Consider the following 22,535-nt stretch of genomic DNA (forward strand, 5'->3'; position numbering starts at 1 on the left):
GGCTCGGGTATGGAAATGTTTCTTCCAAGTTTCTGAATCTTCAGATTACTTTTTTTAACTCCCAATATTTTCTTCCGGTTTTCAAATTACCGGTCAGCTGTGCTCTCCTTTTTTCTACTCTTCGCTTTCCTTCTATCTTTCCCTGTATGGCGTTATGAAGAAGACAATTTTCATTTATTGTTCAGTTACATTTGCAATGCACAACGGTATTCAAATATATATATATAGTAATTATTCGATACTTACACTTCAGTGTTATTACCAGAAGGTGAAGCATCCATCATTTTTTTCAACAGTTCCATTAAATCTTTAATAAAAGCTTGTTTCTTGTGATTTGGACAACCTGGAAAATAAAGTTCTGTTGAAAAGTAATTTGAAATTCAAAGCTAGGAATACAAACTGACTAAATATGCAAAATGAGAAGTAGACCTCAGGTTTGGCTTGAACGATCTCAACGTCAAGCCTTGACTTTTTGCACTGAAATTAGTTTGAATAGTTTTAAAACAGAAACCCAATCTAATCATAGCTATCAGCTTACACGAGTCAAAATGCGGTACAGATTAGGGAAGCATGAGATTCAGAGTCTTCTGTTAATGCTCAGAACTTCTAGCAGTAATACATAATATTCTTCATATAACATGTTACTAATGTAACATACACAATACATTATACGTATATATTAATATATTATTAGTTTAGAACCTTTTTTCTGTGTTGCGGTAAAATTGAGAAACATAGGAAGGAGATTTATTTTAGAATTAGATTGATCTCAATTTTAGAACACATCAGTGGTAATATGTAATCTTTTCTTCCCTTCACATTTCTTCTTATTGTTATGTAGAACACCCCGAGGTTGTCTTAATTTCTACTCTAAAATGTTCTCTCATAGAATTAAGCATTCTACCTACTTAATTTTTTTTTTTCTCAAAGACGGATCGTCGAGCTGATTTGGATACAGTTTACTATAATTTGAAGAAGAGTTTACCCTTTCTCAATTTCAGAAATGGATGCTTAAAGAGTTGTTTCTATTTCGAAGTTACTTACAACAGAAGCTATATAGATGAATGAAGACTACTTTTACTAATAGTTATGCAATTTTCTGATCCAATCAAAAAGTCAATGTTTTATCTGCTACTAAGATTCCACAAACCCATAACTCTAGTAAACTAGTACTTTTTCGTATTGGTAACTCTAATGAATCAGTAGTGTTACAGTACCCCCCCCCCCAAAAAAAAAAAGAACTTCTAAATTACTGTAATAACCACATATAAATTTTCTGGCTGTTACCAGAATTTCATGCTGATGTAATACTTGTAACAGAATATGAACATGCTAGACCAAACAGATTGATCAGTTTGTTGGTTTAATTTCAAAATCATTTTCAATAATCGGATCACTTCAGAAATTTCTTCAGGCTCCTGTCTAAACCTTAGTAGTTTATCATCCAAAAGTTCGTAAATCTACCATGCAATATAAACAAGACACAAAATAATATATATGTATATGACCCTATCAGGCCCATAATCAGCGCGATTTCTTAGAGGGTGCATTGACAAAGACAACAAGGAAGATCAGAAAACTGTTTATTTATTTATTATATATTTATGGAATCTGTAACAAAGCTCTTTTGACGAAGAACACAATTATTGCACGAACAAATATTACGGTATACAAATTCAAGATTATGAAGGTTCGTCATTATCATGCAAATACTTTTAAAAAATAAGTTTACCTATTACATTCACACTTCATTTACACCAAACGAGAGCTTCGTGACTTTATTTCTTACTTTATTTCCTTATTACTTTTGTCTCATTTTGCGTAAGTTTCGTTTCGTTAACGTACAGAAATCATAGAAACAAATACTGAGCGCAAAGCACTTATACGTGTATTTATTAATACGAAAAGAAAAAAAAACTTCCAAGAAAATAATACTATGTAGGCCTATGTATAATCCAAATCGTAAAGTTTCTTTTTTGTTTGTTTGTTTTGTTTCTTAAATAATTAATAGAAGTTACATTGCAATGTATTTTATTTCTTTTTAACCATTAAAATTGAAGTATTCCTTCCCTTATAAATGTTAACGTTATCATGTTATTAGCAGCTTCAGGTGACAAATATCAATACAAATTGAAAGCCTACATTTTACACATTGCTTATATTTAATTTACCATCTCCCAAAATGAATAAGACTACAGTTTGTTTATGTTTGTAGGTAACGTTGTGGAACTCGATGCAAATATTCTTTGGAGGTATATATGGTCTTTCGTTTTGGATGCTTGTCTTATGCAATAAGGGTGCTTGGATTTGAAATTCTTGAAGTAGAAAAGGCTAATAGGAGATGTTTGTTGCATTTAACAAGAAGCATGACACTTTACGTAGAAATGAGTAAATTGTGCTAAATTGAATTTAATTACGCAGGAATTTCAAACCTAGTTTTCAGTCAATTTTTAAAATTCTCTAGAATGTTTTATTTTATGGGGAACAAAACATGATTTAGGGTTTGTACGGGCCGCTATAGCTCTCTTGCTGGATTTGAGCCTTCGAACATTACATAAAATTAGAAGGAAAATTGTAATTTGAACATTAAAAATATACTTGTTGCAGCCAAGTAATAGGTAACAATGGCACACAGAAGCACCCGGACGTGCACAAAAAGCGACTGCTGACTACTAAAATGAGTTGCTAGCCGTACGTGAAAAGTGCTGTTAAGGTTCGGGGCAACATGGCATCGTGTTGGGGAGCACTGTCTCGAACTCCAGTTTGATACAATGTTATATTTGTTACAAGTGTTGTTTTAAAGCTTATTTTATGTTTGTTATAAATTTTAAAGAGTGTGGACATTTTTATTGTCACTAATTTTCATTATAACAAAAAGTTAGCTATATAACAAACAGTTTAACACGGATCACTTCGGGCTATATGCCTGCGCCATTTTGATTGCCACCTCGGTTATGATCAAGACAAAGTGTATATCGATTTTGTTTTAAAACGATTTCTTAATATTTAACAATTATAGAGTAAAAGTCTACATGGCTAATGGCTGCGGCATTTTCTTATAAATCCACCACTGTGGTTATAGAATAAGAACAAGAAAAGTGCTGTTAAAATAGATGTGTAATGTTGCTTACAAAGATGGGAAAGATCATAAAATGTTAAAAAAAAGTTGGTAAGACTGATAATATCGTAGGTTTAAGCTACAAGGAGGTCTTCTTAAATTTGTTACTGTAAAAAATACATTACACTAATTTATCGACATATAAAAAGGTTTATATAGAGGAAAAATGTTAGCACTTCCCAGGTTACACATTTATAAATCTATTCTTCTTACTGTTAAAAACAGGCATCTTTTTATTTTTAACAAAAATGTTCATAGCCATAATACAAGACAAGATAGTGACATATTTGTGATGCATCAAAAATATGCTAATATAAGCAAAACCGTGTATATGAACATTGTGTAAGGTTATATAATAAACTTCCTACGTACTTGAAGAATATGACTAATGTTACCGTTTTCCGTAAGAAGTTATTTAATCTACTTGTAAAATGCTATTACACTATTAAGAAATATTTAAATAATTCATTAAATAAAGAGCTGATAACAGATACTTACTCTTGAATACATGTCAGGAGTGGTAAAAACGGTTATCTAATAACATGTAAGTGAACATGCTTACATACTTTGTATCTCTTATTTTATGGTTTTGTATTTAGAAAATACATAGGCACAATATTATGTATACCTTCTGCTACCTGGTAATATTGTATGTATTTTATTGACAACTGTACTGTTTATGTGAGAATTTCTCGTGGTTTGAAAGCTAATGAAACATGCAAATAAATGAAATGAAATGTAAAAGATAAGATATAAAGCTCTTTATCGTTACCTTTCATTGGCCTAACTGGCTGCATAGCAGGTGGTGAATCACATTTTGGCTCCGCATCTCTTACTGAAGTCCCAGGTATTGGTTTTCCTGAATCTTCGTCTACACACCAACAGTAACCTACATATACGTGAGATTTCACACATATTAGTTGCATTTGACAGTTGTTGCAAATTTAAGTTTAAGCTTCCTATTTACCATTTTCCTTATACTATTTACGCTGTTCTCAACTTCAAAACCTCCTTGCACTGATAAAAATCCTTGCACTGACTGCACTTAGCTTATAAAAATTCCTGCTTAAGAGATCATTCTCTATCTACTATAACCGACGAAAGTTGCCGTTGCAAATGAAATGCAAAGAATTATGAATTATTCTATAAATTGGAAAAGATAAGCCTATACTGTTTTCCCATAATGTGTTCAGACTTCATACATTTACAATATTATCTTATTTAGCTCTGTACTTAAGCTTGCATCTTCTAGGAAAATCCCTTCAGCTTTGATTAATTCAACAATAAATTGTAATTTTGGATTGTATAAACTTGCCAAACACCCCTTATAATCGTTGAATGATTTTAGATGTTTTAACACTCTTCCCATAGAAATAAAGTAATGATTCTTGAGAATTAACCGCATCTTCAACGTATTTAAAATTCTCTTGAGAAAAATTCCTGTACTTAAGGCTAGTTTATAGTATAACAAAACGCAAGACTTTCTATCTTAAAATTTTAAATTTCTTTTGTTAATTTTGATAGTGTATTTTGATCATGAAATTTCCTTTAATAATGCAAGTTGAACAAAAGATAAACTTTAATAGTACTAAAAAACTGATATTGCTCTAAGCATACGGTAATATTTTTGAATATTTGATATTTTTTTCGGGTAAATCATTTATAAATAAGGAGAAAAGAAGAGGTTCTAAGGGAGATCCTTGCGGTACCCCCTTCCCTACCTGACCACCACTAGATGATACATTGCCAAGTTTCACCTTAAAAGCTATATTTGACAGGTAGCTTTCAAACCATCTAATGTAGGTACGCTAACAATAATCTGACATTTGATAACTTATTAAGGAGTAATTGCTGATCAATGGAGTCAAAAGCTTTTGACATATCGATATATATAGCATCAACTTTGTAACTTGCTTTTTAATGCAACGTATGTGAAGTTAGTACAATCAATTTTCCTTTCTAGAATACGTGTTGTGTCTCACTTAAAATGTTTTTTACATTAAAATATAAATGTCCATGTATGTATAATTATTTCAAAAATTTTAGAGAACACCTTCACTACACTAACAGGCCTATAGCTTTTAATGTTTTTACGTTCACCTGATTTATAAATCGGCACAACATATATTTATTTTCATTTCGAAGGGAATACTCCGGTTTTTAATGATATTTTGAAAAATGTTCGATAAATTTGATATAACATCATTACCACAGACTTAAATTATATAGTTCGGAATATTATTGCGTCCAGGGGAAATTGTCCATTTATTTTTTATAACTGTTTGAATTACATCTGTTTCCATGACATTTCGAATACAAATCGATGTCTAAGATGCTACTAAATTTTCCCAATTTGGTAACCTCACATTTTGTATATTGATTAGGACTTAAAAAGAATTACTACAAAAAATCTTTAAAGGATTCCGCAACGTCAATCGTTTTAGTCATTGATACATTATCATACTTTATACGCCTTGAAATTTGTGTTCGAGTTTTTAAAATGTTCTTCAGAAATATAAATTGTCCTTACTAATACTCTTCTCCAAAGTTGAAAAATACAATTTTCTTGCCTCAAGATATTTCTTTTTCACAATCTTTCTCAACTTGAAATACTTTTGTACCAAATATTATTGTTTGATTGTTTGGCCTTTATTTTTTATTTGTATTTGTATTTGTATTTGTATTTGTATTTGTATTTTTTACTTATTTATTAATGATTTTAGTTCTCAACCTCAAAGGATCCTTATATTTTGTATTGTTCTTATACAATTTCTTAGGGATATGAGCGTCAAACATCTTGTATATTTTATCATACACGATTTTTTTTATTTTTTATTTTATTTTATTTATTTATTTATTTATTTATTTATTTGTCATTTCGTTGGCATTGTTTGCATGATCCTTAATTTTACCTATTGCCTTTATTCCTTAATATATTTCTACCTGAGAGAAGTCGGATTTTTCAAAATAATAGTTAAAAGTATAGGGTGTATCAAAAAAGACTTCACAATTTTGAAAACTCACATTGATTTATTTAATTAGTTTACAGACATGGTTTTGGTGTCATTTTGTAGCAAAATACATATTTTTTTTACCTTATACCTAAAGAGGTTCAATGTGGTTTCCACTGGTGATGCGGTACATATCCCATCTGAAGTCGATTTCTTGCCAGACGTACGGGGACGACCTGAAGATTTGTTGTGTCTTACCGAACATCCAGTTTTAATAAAACACTTATGTCACTGATAAATAGTAGATCCACTGGGAAGATCTTTACCATACTTTGTACGAAAATTACGTTGTACAGTTGTCGCAGACTTGGATTCTTCAAACCAAAACACACAGCTAGCACGCTCGGCACCAGTAAAGGCAGCCATCTTTGCTGCAACCGCCGCTAGCGCTTACGGCGACTTATTTCTGAACTAGTGTACTACGTCAGTCAAAACGATGTATTTTGCTACAAAATGACACCAAAACCATGTCTGTAAGATAATTGAATAAATCAATATGAGGTTTCAAAGTTGTAAAGTCCTTTCTGATACACCCTATTCTTCTTAAAGTAATAATAATAATAATAATAATAATAATAATAATAATAATAATAATAATAATAATAATAATAATAATAATAATAATAATAATAGGAAACAAACCTGTTGATTTGTAGCATTGAACTTTTTGGTAGCGCCCATCTGGTGTACAGTCTGGAACGTATAGTGTGGTTCCTTCGGGATTTTGATCACTTAAAGCATTCATACGATCAGAAAGACAGTTGTCCACTGAAACAGAAACCATCGGTGCAAATTGACTTGTTATCAATATATGAAAAAAAGAAAAAAAACGGTGTTTAAAATGTTCTTCTTAAGAAATTAAAAGTTTTAAAAGCACTGTATACAGTAATATTTACAACCAGAGGATCAATATACAATAAATACATTTGTACAATAATTATAATGAATATAAATTAACCGAAACTGGGAGACATTGGATTACAATCAGTTTACATACATGTTATAATATTTCGAAAACTTACGAATAAATTATTGCATTCTGGTCATACTTATGTTTCATCAAAACAATCAAAATAACTGTGGAAACCATGAAAACGTGATTTCGATTTTCGAGGTACAATCTAAAATAATGAACTATTGTTGAAAAAGCGTTAATATCATTTCATGCATATATTTACATATGAACAATACATAATTATTAATTAGCAGAGAAAGACCTAATTGCTTCTGGTGCTTCTTTTAGGGTCCAACGTCCTATCATTTCTCATTAAAAATAACGAAATTTATATTTTTGAAGAATGAGGAGCTCACAGAATCCAATATGTTACATTTAATCCATAAAGTTTTTAATTTATTATATTTTTGTGGTGGTTTGTATGATTTCTCACAGAAATTCTGAGAGACATAAAGATCTTAAATGTCAATTGAATATGTATATTTTGAATTAATTTATGTAGTATTTAACCCTGAAAACAAGTTTGGATGATATAAAGTAATTGGCTTCAGATAAATTCACTCACAATTAGAATGGACATCTATACAGTGTCAAACTATTTGCGAACGAGAGTTCCGTTCAATTCTATAATTGTTTTCGATTTCGCTTCCACAAACGTAGGACAAATTTTTATTGTGCATAAAAAAAATTCATTCATTTGGATTAATAAAACAAATGTTATATTCCAGATATAATAAACGCGCGTGGACAAGCAAGATTGATGAATGTATTTGATATAACCTAATAGATTTGATTCCACTTTAGATTTTTAAATAATAAGAACAATTTTTAAAATTTAGACTTAAGATCAAACATTATGTCGCTAAATTCTAAGAAAGTTTTTAATGTAAACTTTTGTTTAATGTACGCAAATTAATGCTAATAGGAGAATAAAAACTCGAAGAGTGATGTGATCAACGAAACATTTCTTTTTTAAATACAAGAAATTGCTTCTGATATTTTGAATAACAAATAATTTCGTAACTTACTGGTTTTCTTAACTTTGATAAAATCTACAATGATATTAATTAATCTTTCTAATTAATTTATAATAGACAAAGAAATACATTCAAATATATTTTAGGCGATTAAATTTCTAAAAGAATTACATTCTATGTGCTTTATTCGTACATCAGATTATAATTTTCAAATTTTTCACATGTAGTTCGATATATCGTACTTAGCTATTTAGCCTTACAACCAAATTAATATTGTAGTTTTTTTCTATTAGGTAAAATTATTAATGTCTCTAAACTATCATTACTGCATATCTAATAGTTTAAACTCCTTTGTTTTTGTTATATAATAAGTAAAATTTTTCAAATTGATTTTATGGAAATTTAAAAACTAGGATTTCATCTTGTATTAATCAACATAAATCAAAAATGTTATTTTTATTTATTGAATCCTATTACTTTATTGTTATTAAGAAAAAAAAAAGTCTTCGTAGAAAGTCTTCGTAGAAAGTTACTTCGTTTCACTTTAGAAAGTCTTCGTAGTAACTTGAAAAGTATCATCTAATGTCCATCTAACTGTCTTAAAGTATATCACCGTGAAACAAAAGCTCTATCTTTTGTCAATCTAACTGAATTAATATTATTATTCACCTCTGAAGATTCAAAAAACAAAATACGCACACAACAAAATAAATATGTGCTCTTCTATACATTGGAAATAACAATATACTTTACGCGATTAAATTATACTTAGTTCTCTTGGATGCACTAATACGGTATGTCCAAAGCTCTGCGTATACCATTCAGATCTGTTTAACAACATTAATACAATATACAGACTTTAACAAATATACTTTGATGATATGTTACACTTACGGTATGAGTTTATTGGCCGAATTCATGACAAGTGTGGTATATATTAGCAAAAAACGAAATATATAGACGAAATAGACGTTCCCGTTAATATATGCTAATTTAAGTGTAATATTCTTTCATTTAAAGGACTATGTTTCTTTTCATTGTATATAAAAAAAATATTATGTTTCAACTCTTTGAATTTAAAATTTGAAATTCAAAACTAATATCAATTTCCTACTCTTCTATTGCTTAAATGTACAATATATCATGGTTTTAGAAATTTGTTAACCTCTCTAAGCTCCTGATTAAGCAACTTAAGCATTAATTCGGTAATTGTATAATTGGTTAAAGAATGAAATAAACGTAATGATAATTGTTTGACAAAACCAAAGAATGAAAATGAAATGAAAGAAAGAAGAAGGTTGAACCATAAGGATTAAAAATATTGATTAATCTTAGTCATTTCAGGGTAATAAAGCATTAATGTATTGTAAATTAAGGTTGTATTGCAAAAATACCATCTTGAAATGTTAGCATCTTTTTGTGTAGAAATTTTTTTAGTTCTGTCATGAACATATAAAATTATCATGCAAAAGAAAGAAATATCTTAAAATTTACCTTCAAGTTGATAAATACGTAAATAAAATACCTACAAAAACGTTCATGTTTAATTAATAAACATTCTCAAGATGATATCAATGTAGTATACAACCTTGATATGCTTCATTGATAGCAACCATTTTCATTAAACGAGTAATGAAGCCTACTTCTGATAAACGTCTTTGTACTCCATATTAATGAGATGGCAGGTACCAATTACACTTGTTAACTAACCTGGCACTTCCCCATCGTTATCTTCTGTACTGATACTTGACTCTGGGTCTATGAAGGGATGTTCCTGCAGTACTGAGAAAAAGATAACAATTGCGTTTATGGCAAATGATTCATGAAGCGAACATGCTTTTCATTAATAAGTTAGATAAGCAATTACATTCTTATTCACATAAATTATATACGTAGAATAAAACAAATTACTTCACATTAATTGCTAAAAGCATTTGCACAGTTGTATATATATATATGTGCACTACACACACACACACACAAACACTCACGCATACCTTTTTACAGACATTACATTCAAGATTCTAAAATGTTAATTTGACTTTGTTAGTAAGCAATAATAGCACTTTTATGGGAAGAAACATTCAATTGCTTATACACTCCAGGAAAAATAGTTATATTTCTCATGCACTTTGATGTTTTATGTGCGCTTTGTTAAGTTACTGGTTTTTCTAGCTCTCTATAGGCCTTTACAGTGAGCACGATATTATACACGTTAGAATGCTTACTCTATCAGCAAGTATGTTAGAGATTATTCACAATATAAAAAGAAATTAGGTTTATATTCGTACTGAACTTTTCAATTATTTTTGACAATTATTAAATTTTCGATATTGCAACAATTTTGAACTACGTATTAGTATGACTAGTAATTCAAATTAATTAACTGAATATTAATGTATACATATTTATTTACAAATTCGCACAGATATTTCTATTTTCATAAATTAAACATACCACATCTTTATTTCCATCAAGAAAATATATTAGACAGCATAACGAAATTATTTTAATAATATTTAAGAATTAACCACTTTTACAGTTATTTCCAAAGTTGAAGAATGCTATTAAAATTGGTTAGGCCAGGAAAATACATTAAATTAATAAGGTATTTTGTTCCAATATTGTGTATAAATAACAATTTTACATTTAACATAAATATTTTCTAATTTAAATAATTATAATATTTTATATATTTTTTATTGCTTTAGGCATTATTTGTTCATGTTGTAAGAAAGCAATAGATAGTATGAGCTTACATTTACGAAATACTAGATATAGTGTTCAATACCTGTTCAACAAATATTTCTAGTCTGCATTAGGAAGAATAGATTATAAATTATATGAGTATAAATTTTACTTTCATCATCATTAGCAAATGAAGAAACTTCACAATGTATTTAGTTCCATTAACATTGAAAACAATGTGACTATCATTGAAAATGTTTCATAGCAAAAAGAGTAATGAGGAATATATACTACTAGTATCGCAAGGATATACACCGATTGGAACACTTTTAAAAGCTTTCTTTACAAACCAGCCAATTCGTATGAAATTCATACTACAGACTGTGTGTCTTCAGAGGGCTTATTGATCTCAGTTTGAATGTCCCATTATACCGGTCACCGTAGAGGACAGATTGATCGTAATGTCAATAGAGGGCATACTACTAGTAGTTTAGTTTTCGAACTACAAAAGAAGTATAGTTGTCCGAATCCGCTGTAATGTGTATGTCTCCAGTGTGAGTATCCAGGATGACGCCTATAATGTAATTAAATAACTTCGAGTATGCCGTATAGTGGGGCTCTGAAAAGAACAAGGATGTTATAAATAGAGGATCTGCCCATATGTATCTTCATCCTATTAAATCGATAAAGCCAAAAAAACAACCGAGCATCGGCACGTCTGATTGGCTACTCTCGTTTCTGCCATCGTCTGATTGGCTACTTTCGTTTCCGCCATAATTGTTGGCTCAAAACATTGCGATCCTATTGGGCGGAATGGGCAGAGTAGGGGTGGCGAAACTGTGACGTATGGCTTCAAGATTTTGTTGTAAGGGCAGATCCTCTATTTTATAAGATCCTTGGAAAAGAAGGTGGTTGTTCTGCAGAACTGACAATCTAGTGGGTCGTGACGCGTCATTAGTGCACCAGTGGTGTACACGATAGGAAGCAGAGAATTTACACAACAAATGTCTCACCTCCAGTACATCAGTGCAATCACAGTCCGACAAAAATTGCATGACATGAACACATGAGGTCGAGTTGCACAGGCAAATCAGCTGATATGAAAGCATAATACTTTAGCACGACATCACTAAAGCCACGAAGATGCAATATGGCCTCTGATAACTGAAAACGTGTGATATGGTCGAATGAGTCACCGTTCATTTATTTCAAATCACGGACCGTGTTTATGTATGGAGAACACTCAAAAAAGTGTATGATCCGTAGTGCCTCTGCCCAACCGTAAAACATGGCGGCGGCTCTGTGAAACTGTAAGCCGCAATATCCTGGTTTTGAGTGGGTCATGTGTTAAAGTTTAACGGTCGCGTCACTACCCCTGATTATATTGTCATTTTAGGAACCATGTGTATACTATGCTCCTGGTATTGTTTCCCGGTTATGACGCCATATTTCATGATGATAGTATCCCGTTCACACAGCTGAGGCTGTTGCAACGTAATTTAAGGCACATCGGAGTGAAGTTGAACACCTTCTATGATTCACCATATCCATGAATTTGAGCATATTTGTACACCTGTGTTCCGTTTTGATAACACGAATCTGGCGCAGATTTCTGCCTTTATCCTCTCTTATGGAACTGATTGAAGCACTGCGCGCGAAATGGTGTAGTATTTCATTTTCTACCGTTCTATGACTCCACTCCATGTTACATCAGAATTGTTCTGAGGCGAAAGATGGCCCAACACCATATAAACCTGATAAATTGTACTTTTTCAAGTGTTCTCATTAAATTGATAAGTGTCTGTAGTTAAATTCAAGAACAGCTTTTAAACATGTTTTTACAAGATAAACTATTTCTTAATTACTTTCTTTTATATACTTATGGGCATAAGAGGAGCCAATGGCGTATGCATAACTTCATCAAGGGGGTGGGGAGTTCAAGTGCTCAATTTAATATCATTTCAGAACAAGTGATTCTTGTGTATATGTATATATCTATATAGTAAATGTTGATTTTTTTTTTTTTTAAATAATATCTTGTTCAAAGAAGGTTAACCTTCTTGCGTACATCACTGAGAAGAACTTCTTTTACAATAACTGAGGATGTGAAGGGTTGAAACTCAAAATGGGTTATCTCCACCTGCCAACGAAATTAAAACAATATTGTTTTTCTGCTATACTGTAAATGTATCTTTTACCTCTTGTAAGACTTTCATACCTTCGTGTTCATCTCTTCTGAACATATTAAATTATAACATTTCTAATGTATATATTTGATATATATATTTAAAAAAAATTTAGTCTTTTGATTCATTTTTCACCTTCATAAAAATGAAGATAGCTACTCTGATTTTCAACCCTTCATATACTATGTAGGTATTTACAAACTGGAAACTATAACGGCTTTTCAGAAATTTTGAAACTTTTACAATACATGGTTTATAGATATAATCTAGAAATAACTAAATTATTTTGAAAAACTAAACTAAAATTATATTTATTCATTGAAACAATGATGCTGCAAGTAGATTTTATTAGCATTAGTTAGTGTTTGCTTCAAAAGAAGTAAAAGAATAATTTACCTCTGACTGTTTATGAACAAATATGATGAAATGTGATTATCATTAAAAGATATTAAAGAGAAGTAATATGAAATGTAACTTATTATTGCGTATGGATTAAAAATAATTAGTACTTAAAAATGTAAGTAAAAAATGTGAAAAGTTTAAAATTAGGTTAAAACTATTAATAGGGGTAAATTTAAGATTAATCATTCAAAACCATAAAATAAAGTAGTTAAATTAATGTGAAAACATATAACTATAGATTAGAAGAAGACCGAGACATGCTTTTGAAAGATTAAATCTCTTCTGTGTCTCATTGTGTGTTAATATGTGTAGAAAGAGAAAAACTTTGGAAAAGAATCTCCAGCTGTTAAAAAGAGACAGAATACTAAAAATATTTCTTATTTCTATCAAAATTAGTGTGTCAAGTTTAATGATAGTTTTAGTCAGTTTATCTTTTTAATTAATAAAGTGACACATCGTATTTCTTTAATAGGACGCAAAAATAGTTGACCTAAAATTTTGAACCTGTATGAACGCAATTAAATCCAAAACCTTTAGTATAGTTTTGCAAAATTGTACAAAATTAAATACTTGACATTTGGTCCACATGGCTTTCTGCTAAAGAAAACAAATACATTGTTATATATCAATCTTTTAGTTTCAAAGCATTATAAAATTATGAACTGTTAATTACCCGAAATACACCTTAGTTACTGTTTTTGTTGAAAATAATATTTATGTATAAACAGGAGTTGCAAAGACAGCAGGGCTTTGAAAATAAAATAAAATAGGTTCACAGTCATATATCTTTTGTTAATTATTCATACAGCTATTATGAATGGATTATATTTGCATTCAAACAAAACCAACTTTTTTCCTCGTAAATCATAATATCTAAGAGTAAAATAAATTTGCGGTAAGAGCAGGTCAATCTCTCTTGTGGCTCCTAATGATAATGGTAAGTAACGAGTAACGATTTCAGCATTAACGGTAATGATAATGATTCTTCGTAACGGTTTCAGAATTCGACTCATCGACAATCCACAAATCGCTGTTAGTGACTTTTCAACTGTTTTACTAATGAAAAAAAATGTTGGTTTAGTTTGAAATTTAAATACAAAATGTAAATTAAAATGTCATAGAAAATTTAATGCTTCCATTTGCCTTCTGTTGAAGAAAGAAGGTGATTATATTAGCAGCTGTTTCTATATGCGTAGCAATGCAGAGGAATAAATCTTATTTCTAGTGTATCACTTTTATTTATTCTTCTTTGCGACTACTGCTGGCAATATTACTAATATAACTATTACTACCATTATGTGAACAATAATAATTATAATTGCTTTTTAATAGTTTCTGTACTCTTTCAAATTTTGTTCGTACATTGAGCTAAAAAAAATGAACTTTACTAAAAAAATGAACCAATTCCTAATTGTTCCTTGCACGGTGGTCTTTGTGTTCTTGCACATATTGATAATGTCGCTGAACCAAAAGAGCTTTCCAAGTTAACTCCGCCGTCAACTTCATCTGTATTTTTGATTGTTGTCTAGTAACTTCTCAATCAGCTAATATCATTATGGTTAATATATGTTTATAATTTAAGTACTTTAGGCGGATTTTCACTGAGGCGACACTAGGGAAAGTGTAGCATGCTATATGGTGCTTAACGTAGCCAGTTTTTGATAAATTGCTTCGTTTATTGCCAGAATTGAATGCCAAACAGACTTGTTGTCAAATGAAATACCCATTTTGTTGCTTTTGTTTGTGATATGCGACTGAATCAGTTTTAGTAAAACAACAGCAAAAGTGTTCGACACGTCTTCGGAAATGGTGGTAACAACTGCGCATTTGGAAAATCGATAATGCTATTCCATCACGCTATGTTTTCTGAATGGTGCCCATCTGAACGATTCACAACGACTAACTTTTCTGTTCTTGAATCTTCCTTTCTTTTCTTCCTGAGTTTTTCTTTCCTATCTGATGAAATATTTAGCGAAGCTACTTTCACTTTTTTTTGTATGTATATGCATGTTGTTTGATAATATTTACAGTACTTTGTGATAAATATTTTTTTTCAAGCTGGATTTTGGATTCCTTTGATTAAATGATATAATTTATCATGGTCAAATAATCAAATATTAATTTCCAACATTTTATAAGTATATCTAATTTGATGAAACAATATCCAAACATAATCCGCAGAAAATGAGATAGTGAACTCAGAAAGCACTCAAATTTATATAATTATATAATGCAGAGTAATTCTTATAATATTTTTCTCTGCATTTGTCGTATTGTTTGAAGTACGAAGAGCAAACGCAATGAACCATAAATTTCAAGAGCCAAATATGAAAGACTTGCACAAATATACATCCAACAAGGCATTTTAATCTACCGTATACTGTAAATGTGACAACTTGTAACATGAACAAATGTAAAGATAAAAAGGAAATGGAATAAATTATTGGCTTAGAAGACATCAGAACAACACCGACAACTTTTGGGAGGTGATTCCTGACCCAAGATCAGACAAAAAGTATAGACCAACCTGGGTGCACAAATGCTTCCTTACGGAGTTATAGGCTGCTGAAAACATGAAAAAATGAACTTTAAAGACCCATAGCTTCAAATCTATGGGACGTATCGTACTCGGGTCAAGACTTCACTTAGGAACTAGTATGTGCTTTATCCAAATATCCATGCTTTAAAATCCTAAGGTACTTTCGCAACAACTTTTATAGAGGTAGTTGGTGAGTACTTCACATTATATGAACGTAGCCAAGCTCCCTCTATAAAAATTGTTGCATGAGTACTACAGAATTTTGAAACATGGATATATATATTCACGCAACAATTTTTATAGAGGGAGTTCGGCTCTATAAATAGAGAAAGAGAGTTATTATAGGCATGGTAGGAACAATGATAGACAACTAAACTTTTGAAAAAGAGTTCAGGCAGTAAGTAATGGTGCTTTGTAGTCATGTAAAATGAATTCGCAATAAGGGAAGGAAAGTTAATTTTTTGATCGGGGAAAAAGCAATGTAATTAGCAAGAAAAATAAACTGGTGACGGTACATCTTAGAAATTGGGATATCGAAAGAATTATTAATAGGCAAGTAAAGCTATTAAATGTGACATCAGTCGAAGAATCACTAGTCTTTTCTATACAAGAGTTACTTTAAGTCATGGATATGACAAGTAGTTATTCAAGGAATTGCTTTCAGCATCTAAAGTGCAATTCTCTTAAACTCTGGTAAAACAAAAATAAATACGAACGTTTCCTTATAGCATTAAGGTTGGCGTTGAATATTCACTATAGATTTCATTCAGTTGAAGAATTCTCCTCATAGTATGTAAATAGGAATTTGAAATTAGATAAAACACACAGATAGTCTTTACGTTTAGATGTGATACAGTTTAGATTTTAAAGTATTTCAGCCTTCTCTATCTTCATTGGCTTATTTCGGTTATTTTCCAGAAATCATTTGTGGCTTATAGACCAGCATTGTCTATAGAATATTCTACAATATTTTTGTTCCAATTCTCAACATGAATTGGATTGCCCTATGTAGTTTGTGTATTGAACTTAAGATTAGAAAAAAATCTTTACACTATTGAGATTTAGGCAACTTATCCTTGTTAATTGTTTCTTTATTTCACGATAACTTTTAGTTATTAACTAACTATGGCCTATGGCACTCGGAGGTTCAATGCTGCGTTCACAAAAGCTCTCCACTGACTTTTGTCCTTAGCCAACTGGATACAGTTTCTACTTTGTATTCCTATTTCTGCGAGATTCATCTTAATACTGTATTCCCATCTGCGCCTAGGTCCTCCTAATGGTTGTTTTCCGATTGTACTTCCAGTCAAACCTTTGAAAGCGTTCCTACTTTCATTCTGGTTACATGACCTGCCCACCTGAGCCTCCTAGATTTGATGACCTTAACAAGGTTTGGTAAACCGTATAAATTATGTAGTTCCTCGTTATAAAGTTTCCGCCATTCCCGTTCCTCTTGAGGATCCGAATATTCGTCCCAGGATCTTATTTTCAAATACTTTCAGTCTATGTTCTTCCCTCAGGATGTTACGCAATCATACAGAACAACAGGTATAATTATCGTTTTATATATTTTAAGCTTCAAATTCCTCGACAGAATTTGCGACGATACGAGATTTTGAACTGAATAATAACACAAATTCCCTGCTTTTATTCGACATTTAATTTCTTCATGAATATGGGTTTCATCTGTTACTATTGATCAGTTATTATTTAGAAAAATCTTACCTCGATGTAGTCCTACTTCCTTATTGAAAATCAGTAATTTCTTTGGTGCCTATTATCTTAATTTTCTGTAAAATATGGTTATTATGGTTATTATTCTTTCTTTTAAAGAAACATCACTTCGTACATGTTTAGTAATGCATCTGAATTGTATTTACTACTTTCTTTTTAAGACTTGTAACAATGTATAATTTATAAAGTTGCAACACTACTCATTATATTGTATCTTTTGAAGACTGTGTTAATACTTCCCTTCGTTTCGAAAGAAAAAATAAAGTAATATTAAATTATTTTATACTCTATACAAATCCGCAGAATTTTGTGCAGCACTTTTAAAGCTATAATTTACGACATATACACTTTTTTTGTCTACATATCGTAATGAAATAAGTAAAAATATGATGGAAAGACAATTTTTAATGATGATTTGCATAATTGAATCTTCATGTGCTCAAGAAATCCTTGCTGTTACGCTGTAAAAAGGTAGTTTCAACCAAATTCTATACACTATATATTCACACTGTAAAAATATTTAATGTTATCAATTTATTACTAACTTGATTTTAGAACGGAGTTCTCCACAATGATTGAAAATATTCCAGCACAGATTGCATTTAAATTAAATAACTTATTAAAAACACCAGAAAAATCATATGCTATTCATTAACCACTCATGGGGTGTCTTTCTTCGCCCGTTCGCGGTCCATGCAATTTAAATCTATACGCTGCCATTTCAATTTTAAAAGTCTACAAAATCACGCTAGGGAAGACTGAAAACAGGCAACACAAACGTTAACTAAGAGCTGAGCTACATTATGAGATGTCAACATGTTACAAGTAGATAAGAGTCAGTAATATCTTGGAGAAAGACGAAATAAACAAGAATTATTTAGTTCTTAGTAAAACAATGAAAATCAATACAAAATGTTACGTTATATATACATATCCATTCAACGTGTCTATCAAGTAATGATTTAATTCATAAATTAACTTAATATATAAAAATGAAAGTAATTTTGTGTGGGACCACATCACGGGAAAACGGCTGATTTGTTTGAAATTAATTTGGAACATTGTCCCTACCTCAAGCTTTTTTTTTTTTTTTTTTTTTTTTAAAATAATGTTACTTTTATTAAAGAGTGTATTTTAAAGGGGCACGGAGTTCAAACTTTATGCCAAGCATTGAGTAACTTACGGGTTTTTATACTTTGTACTTTCATTCAAATGGATGAGTATCCTAAGGGGAGGAAGGAAATTAAAATATTTTCCATAACTCTATTATCCTCGTGCGAAGAACGGGCATTTCAAATAGTTACATAAGTGATACATGTTAATTATATATGAATTACTGTAATTGACTTCCAAACTTCTGACAATAGTGTCATTTAACTTCCCAGTAAGTTATTAGTAGGGGGGAATTTTGCAGTCTGTCTGTCTTATTCCGTTTCATCATCTCGTGTGGTTCTCTTTCGGTAACTTAACGAAGATTGGAAAAAATATAACTTTCGTACAATGGTTTCATGCTGTTTGCTTCAAGTTAATTTGTTAATTTAAAGACTTACAAAATTTAAAGTAACCAATATGCACCTATAGAATAATTATGATATAATCTCATAGACATGTGGAAAATGTACATCTCTATCGTACATCTCTATCGTAACATTTTGTTGAAAAAATGTTTTTGTTCTATTATTATCAATGAAAGCAGCCCAATTTCATATCTTTTGCAATTCTCTCTTAAGTTTTTTCCCTTTCAATTTCTAAAAGATATATTGTAAATTAATAAAAACTATAAAAAAAAAAATAAGTTTCAGTTACGTATACAGGGTGGAGCAGAGGAAATGCGTTTTTTTTTTTTTTTTTTTTTTAGAAAAAAAAAGAGCTGGTATTTGGCGATGAGTAGGGTTATTGATTTCGAGCGATTGTTGGCAGACAGCTCAGACCATTCAGTTTCAGTCGCTATGGAGCGTTGGAGCGTAGAGTATCGTGTGTGTTGGCGGTCGAGCAGTTCTTAAGAAACAATGATTCTGTGGTCACGGTTCAACGCCTTTTCCGTCGAAAGTTTAATGTCGAACGTCGATGTACAGTCCCAAATCGAAACACTATACTTCGATGGGTTGCAACGTCCAGAAGTACTGGATCTATGATGAAAAAGAAACCAACTGGTCTTCTCCGTTCAGTTCGAACTCCGGAAAACATAGACAGACTGAAAATAACAGTTCTTGCTCGTCCGATACGATCCGCTAGTCGATAGGCTGTATTGCTGGGTATGTCATGTCGTTCGCTTCATCGTATCTTACATGATGATCTCAAATTTCACCGGCACAAAATAATGACTGTCCAGCAGCTAAGTGAAGCGCAGAGAATTTTGTGGCATAGTGGACACTATTCTTACGGAAGATGCAGATGTCCCAGCATTCATGAGTGATGAAGCATATTTTCATCTGGATGGTTATGTTAATGTACAGAATCGCTCTACGCTCCAACGCTCAATAGCGACTGAAACTGCATTGTCTGAGCTGTCTGCCAACGGTCGCTCAAAATCAATACCCCTATTTGTCGCAGAGTACTAGCGGTTTATAAAACATTCGTTTTTTCTGCTTCACCCTGTATATCAAGTGTTCTAAGATAAAGCGTCCAATGTTTATAAATCAAAATGCTGTAGATAACAGGACGAAACAAAAAATGATTTTTAAAAAATGTTAGAGAGCGCATCGAATGGAGCATTCTGATTGCCTGACAGGTTCCCTGTTATGGATACTTGGGTTAGCCGACAGTTTTATATGGCAAGGTATGTCATCTGATATACCGGATGTTCAGAAAGTAACTATGCAGTGCCATGTTGTGGTGTGCTAAGTAATGACTGATATGATTGTCAATTAGTAATACAATATTTTCCATTGTTTAACATATTTGAACACTATTTGACCAGACATTTGTATTTGTTCACAGATCCGGTTTGATTGAAGACCAACGTCTTGTGTGACATCATTGTGATCCAGGTCAACTGCATAGTTTCTTTATGAACACCCTGTATTATTAAAAACAAGGGAAAACACAACTTCTGCCAGAAAAAGTTCTTCGTGTCGGATATCATATACGAAAACCGGGGAGAAACTTCCTGCGTTGGAACTGTATTAGTTCCACCTGCACCGTGTCGTACTGACTGCAGCTATGAAAGAACTTAAAGCTAAATTGTGACCATTCCATAAACGGTGCCACTATGGAAAACCTTTTTCCTACAAAAGTTGTTTGTTTCCTATAATCTTTACAGTAGATGACATACTGCCATATAAATTTTGGGCTGACCTAGCCCTAGATAGAGGGCCCTGCTGGGCAAACAGAATGCTCCATTCGATACAAACTCTTACATTTTCGTATCTTACTTTGACATCATCCTTTTATATCTAGCCCTTTTTGATTTATACAACTGAACTTTTAACTCCCAGTGTATATATATATATATATATATATATATATATATATATATATATATATATATATATATATATATATATATATATATATATATATATATAATTTATTTATTTATTTATTTATTTATTTACTGTGTTACTTCCAGCGGTAGCAGTTCCTACAATCCAAATAATTATATTTACTACTTTGTTAAAAATTGTAGTTTTCCGAATATTTACTTCATCTTATAGAAAGCAATTAGTAATAGTTTTCAATGATTTGACTCTTATAAAATTTAGATTTGTTTTGTGTAAAACATGGTATGCACAACAAAATTTTAAATGGTTAATTTCTTAGAATATATTTTTGTGATATGTGACTGTGAATACAACCAATCTTATGTGAGAGTGTGGTACTTACCCCAACCATGGTGAGTTTCGTTGGTGAATCCATCTTCCCAGCTTTCGTCTGAGTTCAGCAACGAGAAGATAAATAAAGGAACTAAATAATAAATTGCATGTTTACTTCCCGTCCCATAAGCACTAGCTTGCTATTTGCACTTGATAGTCCCGGCCAATGAGACAGAATCAAAAAAATAGAGGTTGGATGTGAGAATGATCTGGAGAAGGAGATCATACAAAGGATAGGAGAGATAGGAACAAAGCCCCATTTGCAACGAATGTCTTCACAACTCCTGAATTCACTAAAGAACGACGTACATTGCTTTGAAGTAGGTGTAATGTATGTACAGATCTATTTAATGAGATTGGTCTTGGCTGATAAAATGTAACCAAATTTTAGTCATTGTTTTCTTGTAGTCTGTCCACTTCAAGACTTGGCTTAATTGGAACAATTCGAGAAGTCGTTTCAAGCTTCAAAACAAATGTTTATGTAGAAACAAAAAATCTACTTGAGGTTTAAATAAGTAGTAAAGAAAATTTTTTTATACATAATGACAGTAGTATTTAGATTGATTAAAGCTATTACATTAAGAAAATATTATTGGATTACATTACAATACAAAACTTAAGATTTATTTATTTATTCAATTATTATTTAGACAGTTAGATTCTTATCTCCACATGATTAAATTTACCATGCGTTATACAATACTTGCATATTTGGTTAGCTTAAAATAGTTTTGATTGATCTTCTAACTAAATCTATAGGTTAGTAGGTTACTTTTTTTTTTACCTTTTGGTGATAGAAGACATAAAGTTATTTAGTTTCGTAATTTCTTTTACATTTTGGTAATAGAAGACATAAAGTTATTTAGTTTCGTTTTTTTTTTTTTTTTACCTTTTGGTGATAGAAGACATAAAATTATTTCGTTTCGTATTTTTTTTTTACCTTTTGGTGATAGAAGACATAAAGTTATTTAGTTTCGTATTTTTTTACCTTTTGGTGATAAAAGTCATGAAGTTATTTAGTTTCGGTTTTTTTTTTTTTTTACCTTTTGGTGATAAAAGACAAAGTTATTTAGTTTCGTAAATTTACACAAAGATGCACTTAATTGTTGT

General features: G+C 31.0%; 1 protein-coding gene across 4 annotated transcripts in view; it reads right to left on the reverse strand.

Annotated features, from left to right (window-relative positions):
* Window positions 1-22,535, reverse strand: part of magu (SPARC related modular calcium binding-like protein magu) — a 213,902-nt gene that overhangs the window by 14,527 nt on the left and 176,840 nt on the right. For 2 of the 4 annotated variants that reach the window (XM_081727813.1, XM_081727812.1), the window contains exons 7-11: window positions 21,436-21,516; window positions 9,772-9,843; window positions 6,772-6,897; window positions 3,891-4,007; window positions 247-343 (exon numbers count right to left, since the gene is read on the reverse strand). In XM_081727813.1, coding sequence (XP_081583939.1) covers window positions 247-343; window positions 3,891-4,007; window positions 6,772-6,897; window positions 9,772-9,843; window positions 21,436-21,516 — 493 coding nt within the window. The remainder of the gene's footprint in view (window positions 1-246; window positions 344-3,890; window positions 4,008-6,771; window positions 6,898-9,771; window positions 9,844-21,435; window positions 21,517-22,535) is intronic. The other 2 variants (XM_081727815.1, XM_081727816.1) reach the window with 2 other exon arrangements.

This window comes from Thermobia domestica, chromosome 10, assembly GCF_964235325.1.
Source record: "Thermobia domestica chromosome 10, izTheDome1.hap1.1, whole genome shotgun sequence".
Classification (NCBI taxonomy): domain Eukaryota; kingdom Metazoa; phylum Arthropoda; class Insecta; order Zygentoma; family Lepismatidae; genus Thermobia; species Thermobia domestica.